The sequence below is a fragment of the Phalacrocorax carbo genome, chromosome 6, assembly GCF_963921805.1.
Source record: "Phalacrocorax carbo chromosome 6, bPhaCar2.1, whole genome shotgun sequence".
NCBI lineage: Eukaryota > Metazoa > Chordata > Aves > Suliformes > Phalacrocoracidae > Phalacrocorax > Phalacrocorax carbo.
The window spans coordinates 14532929-14543569 of record NC_087518.1 but is presented as its reverse complement, the minus strand read 5'-3'; the positions used below and the strand labels follow the sequence as shown (position 1 = coordinate 14543569).

At 48.7% G+C, this 10641-nt stretch overlaps 1 protein-coding gene across 1 annotated transcript; it reads right to left on the bottom strand.

The window, feature by feature from the left end:
- Positions 1–3336: 3336 nt before the first annotated feature.
- Positions 3337–9239, bottom strand: DNASE1L3 (deoxyribonuclease 1L3). The gene is made up of 8 exons (XM_009502766.2): positions 9015–9239; positions 7209–7297; positions 6518–6610; positions 6104–6216; positions 5473–5585; positions 4953–5110; positions 3943–4039; positions 3337–3678 (listed from the first exon to the last, which is right to left on the bottom strand). The coding sequence occupies exons 1-8, from the start codon at positions 9144–9146 to the stop codon at positions 3550–3552; spliced, it is 924 nt and encodes a 307-aa protein (XP_009501061.2). The 5' UTR covers positions 9147–9239; the 3' UTR covers positions 3337–3549.
- Positions 9240–10641: the final 1402 nt, after the last annotated feature.

Below are 10641 nucleotides of genomic sequence, written 5' to 3'. Positions count from 1 at the left end.
CCAAGTCCAGCCTGGGGCACAGAGCTGCTCCCCACAGTCTCACCCGATGCTGAGGGAGCCATGAAGCAGCCAGACTTGGACCACCTGCTGGGTTTGGCAGTCCTGAACCAGTAGGCTTTTTGATTTTTTTTTCTGCCTTTGATATTGGTATCAGTGCTACTGGCCCCACTGTGCGATAGCACAACAAAGCCTTTCTCGAGGCTGCTGCTCAGTTGCCCGCTGCACGTCTGTATGTGGCTGTACGTCTGTACATTTGTATGTCCAGATACAGGACGCATATGGGTCCCAGCCCAAACCACATCAGTAGCGCCTTTGGCACCTGTTTCTGTTCATTCGTCACCCATGTGGTGGGGGAGCAGTGGGAGCTTTGGAGGATGTTCGGGCTTGAATTTCTCATGTTTGTGTGTATTTGTGCACAGTTAAACTTTCAGAAAAGAAAAGCAGATGTGGATGTAAACCCAAATAAGAGGGGCTGGGCTGCCATGCCAAAAGGCTTCAGAGCTGGGAACACTTGCTTTGATGCAGAGAGGGGACAGTCCCCAGTCCTGCTGACCCCTGTCCTTCTGTGCAGTTTGTTAAACTGCATAACCCGGCATGCTTGTCTGATGGTGGGTGGTTTATATGTAATTTCTTAATGTTCCTCTAGTGCTGCATGTTCAGTCACAGTACATGCTGCATTGCCCTGTGTTTGGGGATATACAGACCCCAAATGAACAAGCCAGGCAGGTCCCTGTGGAGTTTTGTACCAGCTCTCCTGGGTCCTCATTGCTGCCAGTACCTAAAAGGAGGCAAAAGGACATATGTAGAACCTTGCCCAGGGCCAAAGTGTCTCTCACTGTGTGGCACAGGCAGAGAGGTGTTGAGGCCCTCAGGGGTTAGTGGGGAGCAGTGCCAAGGCCAGGAAGAGGGCACAAGCCCTGTTCAGATGAGTCCAAGGTGCAGATGGACAAGACAGTGGAGATGATTGAAGTTATGGAGAAATGGCAGTCCTGCCTCGGGCTGCTGCTGTGGGTTCCTGAGGGTTTCCCTGCCAAGGGACTCACACCCCCAGGGCACGAAAAACCATACTCATGTGGGTTTCTGCAAGGCAAGAGGCAGCCCTGGCTCCATCCCCAGTGCAAGGCAGCAGGGCCCTCCTGTGGGGTTGGGGAGGGGGGTCTCTGTGAGGCAGTGGAGACCTCAGGTCTTTGGGAAGCAAGGATGCTTCCAGCATCCTGCATTGGAGAAGGGCTTTCCAATGACCCAAACCTGAGGGAAGAGGGAGTCTTAGCACTTTTGGTTCAGCTGGACCCTATCTGCTTACCTGGCCAGGGCTGCTGTGGAGGAAACAGAGTTTTCAGCTTCTGAAGAGCCTCTTTGTTTCTTTCCCAGCCATGATCTGAGACCTGGTTTGCATGAGACTAAGTCTCTCCAGGGCATTTTTGGATTCCCAGTGTAAAACTCCCATTTGATCATAAATAAAGGTCCAGAAGCCTCATTGTTCTGAAGAGAAACTTTGATTTGGCTGCAGAATACATTGAGGCTCCAGTAGGCTGGAAAAATTTAAAAACCCCTTTGCAATTGGGACACCTGGATAATGATCCCACAGTGAGTAAAATCTAGAGAAGACACGACCTATTAAACATTTTAGGATTTATTTTCAATATTGTCTAATGAATGTATGGGATATATACAGGAATGTCTATAGAGACTGACTGTGCTGACTGTACGAGCTTTGGACACCTCCCAGCCCCTATCAGATGTCACGAACAGAGCGCAGATGCTGTCTGTCTGCTTTGAGTCTCACAAAAGTGTGTCCCAGCTCTCCACAGAGGAGCATCATTTTGCATTAAGATGTCTCTCTGCTGGTCAAATGCTCATCCTCTCTGCAACAGCATTGCCAGCCCAACAGCTGCTAACCTCATGCCTGGGGCTGCAGCCACTACTCTCTGGCTATTCTCTTATCTTCAGATGCTGGGTAAAGGATTATATTTAATGTCATAAATAAGGACAAAGCTTTTTCAGTAAAACTTATTCATATTAACATATTTTTCATGATTGAATTTATCTATTATTGCTTTCCTGGAGTGTGATTTATTCCTTTGTACGCTGCTTCTTTCTGAAAGCCAAAAGATAATAGGGACTTATGTAGGACTAAGATGTGAGGCCACAGACTTAAACTGATTTCAGTCTTCACATGGGCCATTGTTGCTGTCTGGCTTTTCTGTGGAAATCCCAATGTAAGTATTTGTTCTAAATTAGGCTCTCCTTTTGCCTTGACTGGAGTATAACCAAGAAAGCATTTCATAAGCTCTATCATTTCAAGATTAATTGCTATTGAAAGATGAGGGTGGGGGGATGTTGTCTGCCCTGCATGCCTCCCCCTTGGGATAATCTCCTCTCAATTTAGTTTCTTTCCTCAAATTGTTCCTCCCCAGACAGTGAGTTTTGCAAAGGCCAGACTGCTTTCCTCCCATAAAAGCATAACTGATTTGCTAGTCTTCCGTGCCCCACCCGCAGACAAACCGGGGGTGTGGGTGAAGGGAGATGAATATTTGCCTCCACTAACAGTTGGATTATTCCCATTTCTTAGATGCCACCTGTGTGACATGATTTGGTTTGCACTAAATACAGCCTGTGGGCTGAGCTGAGAAAACAGATTGCTGCACCACTATGTTAAATAATCATCATTAAAGTCTGGTTCATCAGAGAACTTTAGGCTGCCATGGAGGGTTTTGGGTTTTTTTGGTTTGTTTGTGGTTTTTTGGTTGTTGGTTTTTTGGGGGGGGGTGGGGGTGGGAATGCAGCTCCTTTCCATGCCAGGATGCTGAAACCTGATTTTAATTTAAGTTTTGCTCACACTCTCTGTTGGCAGCACTGTCACCTGGGATTTGCAGGACTTCTCACCTGCAGTTTGCAGGCAGGGTAATGGCACCTGGCAGGTAGACAGGTGAGAACCACCAGCATTCTGTTCCTGCTCCTCCATGGCTTGGGTTGATGCAGAAAAGGGGTTCTCACTGCTTGTCACTCTCTTTTCTTTCTGTCTTTCCCAAGCCCTTGATGCTGTGAGCAGTTTCAAACCCAGACTAAGCAAATACTGTAAGTTCAGCAACATTTTACATTGCAAATCACCAGGTGCAGACCTGTGTTCCGCTAGTCGCAGCTCTGAAGCATCCACACACATGTGATGCATAAAGACCTTTTTAATGCCTCTGCCCCTGCAGAGGAATGGCAGCGCTCCAGAGCCTGCATGAATGCATGGAGATCACTGCCCTTCAGCCCTTACAGGTAAGCAGACAAAAGTATTTTATCCTTGCAGTAGCTTTTTACATTTGGGATCAGTACACAAGTCTAGTGTGCTGCTTCTACCTGATTTATTTTTGCATATAATAAGAAAAATAATCTGAAGTTTTAATTTACCTTCTTACCCAAAATATTTGAAATTTAACAAAATACTTGGGGCTTTTTTCCACTAAGAATTGCACTTGCTGTGAGTGTGTCTACATTAGTCTTCTACAAGATCCATTAGCATCCATGTATTTCCATGCCATGTGAGAGGACTCAGCACTCTCATGAGCTCGAGCGGCGGCTCTTTCTTGATCTCCTCTTCTTTGAAAACTGTGATTTCAGCCAGTTGAAGAAGCCGCCTCTTGTTTTTAACTCAAACTCTACAGGGAAGTGGTCGCTCACCCCCAGTGCCTGCAAGACAACAGCACAGAGAGATTGTGAGCTGGCCACCCACTCTGCTCTTTCCAAACCCTGTCCCAGGGGGTTTCACTGGGGCAGCGGGGAGGTAGATGTGCAGTAGTGGGTGTGGGGGGGTGAAATGTGAGCATTGCAGTACTTTAGGAGGATGCAACGGTTTTATGGACAAGACCATGTTCAAAACTGCCTGGATACCATTAGCTTTGCACTCCTGTGTTAGCCCTTGCCCCACTGCTGCAGAAGCCATGCTGTGCCTACCTGCTCCTCTGTCATCTGAAAGTCCTTCTGGAAATCAAAGATGTTGACAGAGTGTGGCATGACGGCATGGTTGAGATTCTGCCCGCTGACCACAATCCTGCAAGAAGCAAGGGAATGGGGTGCTGTTATAGGGCGCCCAACCAGCAGTAGCTATGCCACACCAAGCCAGTGGCCAGAGAGTTGGCCTTGATGAAGTCACAGCTATGTATGGTTTGTCCTTTCCTGTGGGCTGCCTACTTAGAGGTGCCAATACATGCTTTATGCTGGGTTTGGCTGATTGCTTTCCTTGGGAGTGAGACACCTAAATACCTTAGTGTGTGTTGGCCTTGGAAGCCAACATTAAATGATTTGTATCTAAATCCACCCCAACAGTGCTGCAAAGTTCAAAACTGTACTTTGGATACAAAAATTGTAGGACACCAAAGACTGGCATGTCAGTGAAGTCCTGCTTTGATCCAGAAGCTCATTCTGCAAAAGGTTTGAGTCTTGACTTCCTCTGGGCTCTGATGAGCTGATGTATTTATTGTCCCTGCTAAAGGGAGCTGCAGGTAGCAGGACCTGCCACATGCCTGGGGAAGGCGATGCATCCCACCTCCTGAACAGAACTGGATTTTGCATTACGAATTCGTAATCCAAGTTACAAATGCAAGAGCAAAAACCATGGTGCAAAGCCAGCACGGAGGAGGCAGCAGCGCCTTTCGCCTGGTTATCTGCAGGGCTCTGCAGATGAGAAGTGCTGTGTAATTACATGTCATTTGTCTCCACCTAAGCCACAGCAATGGCTGGTTCCTGCATGAAATCTTACCCTTTCTGCAAAACTGCTTGCCAACAAGCCTGCAAAGTGCTTTGTGCTCCTGATTAGAAGTATTCAGATCTCGTTTCCCCCGGACACTGTTTTATCTTCGAAGGCCTCGTGCACATTTGCTTTACCTGACAGTTACTGGCACCTTTCCGTATCTTTTTTTTTCCTCCCTCGTAAACAGGGAATGGTTTGACAGTGAACCCGTTACCTGTCATATGGACAGCTTGTGCTTTCCTTCACTGTCGTGTCATTTTTGTCACCGATTAGCCAGATGAATTCAGAGTAAGTCCTCAGCCGGATGTTCTTCCACTGCTTTTGGGGAACATAGCTACATCCAGCATTAAAGTCCCCCATGAAGATGAAGTTCTGGAAGGTAGGAGGGTTTTCAAAAGTAATTATGAGGATAGCTCTTCAAAAGAAGACCAGCAAGGACTTCTAGGGTGAACGGATGCTTCCAATAGCCCATACAGCTCAAACAGGGAGCACTTATTGACCTCTCCTTTCTGCTGGGTGCACCACCAAGCCATGTTGATAAAACAGCAGTTTTATTGGGAGACCAGGTTTACCAATTAAAATGTAGAGAACTCAGTGAAAATACGTCAAAGAAATACTTAAAATCTGGGGCTTGTTATCAACACTTTTAGGGTTATCAGGCTGTGAATAATGAATAGCGTGCTAGGTGACTCAGTACCAAAGCTGCTATTAGTAATGTAGATGTGGCAACTAACCTCGGTTTTCCAGCGTTGTTTTATGTCTAAATACACATCATAGAGCTCATCAATCTCCCGTACTGCTGTCTCCGGTGTGGTGTGCAGTGGGATTATAGCAAACTCTCTGACAGCTTAAAATCAGGGCAAAAGAACAGGAGAGAATGTAATGGTTAAGCAGACTGAATCACAAAGAAACAGAGATTGGCATGGAAGCAAGAAGGTTTTTCTGAAGAAGAAACAGCTTCTCTTCTAGTTTGCTGTGTAATTGCAGAGTGTTCCCCATCAGCTGCCCAGACAACGCTGAGCTGCGATGAGGTGAGGTGCTGTGTCAGGGCAAGGCAAACCCTGCTCTGACAGCCACTGCAGTAGCTGCTCCCAGGCCTGTGCCAGCAGCATGGAGTGCATCCACTAAACCACTGCCCATGGCGGTAGCAGAGGATTTCCTGGGGCTGCCAGCCACAGGGCTGTGGCACACACTGAGCTGCAGGTGATGCCACAAAAGCAAATGCTGCTTTTCTAAGGAAATGCAGCGTGGGGTTAGGATGCGGCTCCTTTCACCTGCCCCCACCACATGCTCAGGTCCAGCCGGCACTGTCTTGCTGTGTAAGCCTCACCAGTGGGAAAAAAACTTGTTTCTGAAATTTCTCACTGGTTTTTGGAGACTGGAACCAGACGGCAAAGGGCTCTCTGGAGAAGGCATCCTCATCCCCAGGCTGGGTGTCAGGGTACTGGTAGGTTTGTTTCACTGATACCAGATGATGCCTGCAGCAGAATAAAGAGGATAAGGGATGTCATGCTCATGGCTCACCGGGATGTGTCTAACACTGATGCCATGCTCTGACCTGGACCCCAGGCCATGGTCTGGGACAGATACAGCTAGGCTGGTGGCTGTGCCTGGGATGATCCCCACACCCAGGCACAACCTGTCCCACCTGCACAGCTTGCACCTCTCTGGCTCCCTCAGAGCAAAGTTATCATCACCGTGTCCAGCCTGTCTCTACAGGGCTGTGATGTGGGAGGGCAGAGTAAGGGGCCAGCTCATTGGCAAGTGGAGCTTGCTCACCTGTAGATGAAGGCATACTGCTCCTTGTAGCTCTTCCTTCCCAGTCTCTTGCTGACCACACAGCTGTATCCCTCCTTCAGCCCCTTCAGCTGACTGGAATGGAAGTGCTGTTCATGAGTTTATTTCTGCATTCACAAGGGCCTGGGAAAGAGGTAGTTTTGCCTGTGCCTAAAGGTACAGGATGTTGCCTGCCTGACCTCAGAGGTGGATTGTAGAGACAACAAACCCTTCTCAGGACCTATGATCTGAACCTAAGCTCCCTGCTTATTGCAGCCTCTGCCTCTCTTTCAGCTGGGTCTCATGCCCAGCCAAGCATATGCTGCTCTTTCATCTGGACTGTCAGTCCAGGCAAGCCATTCCAGATCTAAAGCAATTCCTAACCCTGCAGAAAGGCAGCCCAGAGCTAGCCAAGCAAGGGCCTTTCCCTCCCTTCTGTTTTCCTTTGAGAATTAATCTTTAACAAATTGAACCTAACTTTTTTATTTTGATTTGAAAATATGTGTCCTACAGTGGTCTGCATCTGGCTTTGCTCCTGGCCTTCAGCGAGGCTGCCAGAGCCTGGTCCTTCCTCGACAGCTGGGACAGAACCCAGACCCTGAGCTTCTGTGCTGGTAAAGCAGCGCTGAGGTGAGCACGGGCTCTTGCCCAGCATCATTCACAGTATTTGCCTGCTTGCCCACGGCCACCCTACCTGGTGAGCTTCTCCACCAGGAGAGGACAAACTTGGTTCTTGTTCTCCTTTATTTCCATCAGCAACATGATGTCACAGCGAGAAATGACCTGCAAGGGGAAGGAGCAGAAACAAGTTTGCACATGGGGGGTTTCAAAAGGTTAGAAAGAACTTAGAAAGAAGTGGTTACTGGTGCAGGGACAGTCCTTTGTGGAAGAAGTGGTGCCCAGCCTGGGCTCGTGGGAAGGAGGCAGCAGCCAGAACAAAGCCCTTCTGCTTTCAGAGCTGCCTCATGCCTGCCTGGGAGCTGGGAGAGGGAACTTGAGAGCAGAGCAGTTTGGGGTTTGTTGAAAAACTTTTGTGCCTGCCCCTGAAGAGGAAGTGTGGAGTGGAAGGGACAGCGAGAGCTGCTGCTGCGAGTCTGCTCTCTGCCTGCCCCTGCTGGGGTGCTGCCCTTGGCACCCCCCCACCCCAAGCCACTCATGCTTTTCTCTTCCATGCCCCTTGCAATGTACATTTTCTTCTCTGCTTTGGACTGGTGCTGTGCACAAGCATCCCAACTCACTGGATGCCCAGGTGGATGTGGCAGGAGAAGTTAGGGGGCACTGAGGAGAACCTGTTTGTGTCTATCATCAACCCACTGCAACAGTTTCCATCCTTTTTCTGGTGTATATACTCCTAAGGCCCTATCGCTATACTGTGCCTTCTGAAAGCTTCATGCGCTGTCAGCATTCACCTGTCCCAGTTGTCTGTTGCAGACCCCTCTGAAATAGCCCATAGAGCCCAAAGTGACTCCCGGTCTGAAAACAGGGTCCCCGTGCCCATGGGCTGTGGCACTGCAGAGGAGCTGCAGGGTGCTGGGGAGCTGGGGAAGGCTGCCCTAGCCTGGCTCAGCACCCACGGCCAGCACTGGGATTCCCTGAGGAAAAGCCCAGCTCAGCCTGCAGCCCAGCATGCTCAGGGAGCTTCCTTCTGCCCCCAGTTCTGTTGCTCTTCAAACTCTGTGGGTGATATTTGTGGAAAAAAACCCTCATTTTGCCCCCCAAAATTTGTAAGAAATTAATATATTGCCTGTAATTTAGTATATATTGCCCATAGTGCTGACAGTATAGGAAGAATGATCCAGAAATGCAAATCCCTCTCCTCCAGCTGTTTGCAATGAAAGAATTAAAGCCCAACTAAACAGTGGCGTTCCTCACTGCTGCTGTTTGGCACATGCAGCCACCCCTCTAACATCAAGCACTGCATCCTCTGGTACTGTGGTGTCTTGGAGGGGACTGGCAAAATCTTTAAGTCCAAAACATGGTTCTTTTAAAAAGCTGAGTTATATTCAGCTTATGCAGAGGAAGCTTGATGGTGAGGGTTTATTTACATAAATTAGCAATCAGGCTTTTCAATTTTGTACCACCCTCTAATATGACACTCTCTGCTGTCCGGAGAATACATTTAATTAGACAAGAATATTTCAGAATAATTAGCACATAACAAAGGTAAATAATGTATCACAAAACAAAGCTCTGTGGATTCAAAGTGAAAATTACTTTTACTGTACACAGAGGTTTTTTCTCTTGTCTTAACTTCATTTCCAAAAGAAAGAAAACAGCAAATGTTTTTTCTGTTATATTCCCATGCAGGCTAAAATAACAGCAAACACCCTGCTCTACCACAGGCTGATTTTTTACTTTAAGAGTATGAAATTATTTAAATTATTAACTCTTTTTTTTTAACATGAAATTCAACTGTGAAAAATAAATAAAGTGTTAGATTATGTAGCTAAGAAATCCTCAGACAGCTCAATGTCTGTCTCATCCAGGCAAACAAACCTACCTTTACCACAGCATCGACGACTTCGGGTCTGGCTATTTTTGTTTCTCCAAAAGACCTCACGTTGAAGGAGCATATTTTAAGGCTCAGAGCTGGGTTGTAATTGAAGAGAGAAAGCAAGATGAAGAGCAACATCTTCAGGGACTTGAACAAAATGAGTCGCTGCGAGTGTGGCTATAAATATATATATGTGTGTTTGTGCATCCGTCCCCCTGCGGCCAGTTGGGAGGTCAAACTGAGCAGTCAGCTGTGTCGATCACGAATGTGAACAGGAATCACCATTTCCTCCTTTCCCTCACTTCCATCTCCCAGCACGAAGCAGCATGGAGGCTTTCAACTTCTGCCTCGGGAGAAAACCAGCTCTTCCGAGCTGACCTCTCTATCCTGGAGGAACAACTGCTCTGCCAGACCCCAGCACCCCTCTCCAAAGGGAGTCACCCACTGTGGGATGTCTGCCGTGCCTGGGCACCAGCCAGGACCATCCCAGACAGTGCTGGGCCAGAACTAGGCTCCCTGGGCCACCCCAGATGAGAGGTCTGCAGGGCCAGGAGGTGGATGGAAAGCAATGGTGGGGAGACAGGTTTCTGGACAGCACTGGTGGTGGGCACAAGAAACCCCAGTGAAAGGCAATGGTGGTGTGACACCCTGGACATGGATGTTTTGACCACATTCATGTTTTGTTCTGCTTTTGCCTTAGTTGGAAAGTCATGCCATGAGAAAGTGATAAACCGTCCAGTGCTCCAGGCCATGTGCTTTTACTCACTTCTGCCTTTGCCCAGAGTTGTGATGTGCCCTGCTGCAGGACAGTTGCTGTGGTATGGCCGCATTCATCTGCCCACAGTTAACAGGGCCCGCTGGCTCAGCTGCCACAGTGCAGCCTTAGGGATGGTATATGATGCCTGCAGCACTGCCCCCCAACTCCTGGCCAAGTGTCCCCAGCACACCAGTCTTGGTCTAGTGGCCCAAGGTCTGATTCGTGCCGCATGGTGGAAGGGGACACGCAAGTTTGGCCAAGATGACACTGGTGTGAGGATGCTGCAGCTGGGGCAGCTTTTGCAGGGAAACCATCCCCCTGCCCTCCCTTCCTCCTCCATTGTGTGCCAGCCCTCAGCCAGAGATGCATTTGTTGGCCCCTGGTCGGGTATAATGGTGGGAGGCGTAACAAGAAGTCAGGCTAAATGATGTCGTCAAGTGTCTTGGATTTTTTTCCCTGTGCTTACAGGGTACTTTCACATCCTCTCGCCTTTTCCTGAGAGCAGCCACGAAGGTTGCTTGCACACTGCTGCCCTGCCTGCACAGCCACCCATGCAGATCCAGATCCAGAAGCACCAGTGCAGGGCTCCTGACCCTGTCTAAATCAGTTAAACAGGGTCAGATGGAGCTGGCACAAAACACTGCATATGGAGGACTCCCAGAAATACAGTACAGCAGACTGCAGTGGGATCCCAGTCTTGCTGGGGAGGCAGCTGGGGCTCTCCAGGGTGCATGCTGTGAGTGAAGGAACAGTCACCACAAATCCATTTTGGGTAGACAGGGATTTGTAGTAATTGCTGCTAGCAAGTGGCATGCTGCTATGCTGCCCTGGAGCTTGCTAATGAACGCAGGTACTTGGGGAGCAGGCATGCGACCC

Excerpts from the sequence above, each read along its gene's own strand:
- DNASE1L3 (XM_009502766.2), bottom strand. The coding sequence starts at position 9,146 with ATGTTGCTCTTCATCTTGCTTTCTCTCTTCAATTACAACCCAGCTCTG. Across the intron at positions 6,217-6,517 it reads CAGTATGCCTTCATCTACAG|GCATCATCTGGTATCAGTGA; the intron begins GTGAGCAAGCTC and ends ATTCTGCTGCAG. Across the intron at positions 5,586-6,103 it reads GTTCCAGTCTCCAAAAACCA|CTGTCAGAGAGTTTGCTATA; the intron begins GTGAGAAATTTC and ends CCTGATTTTAAG.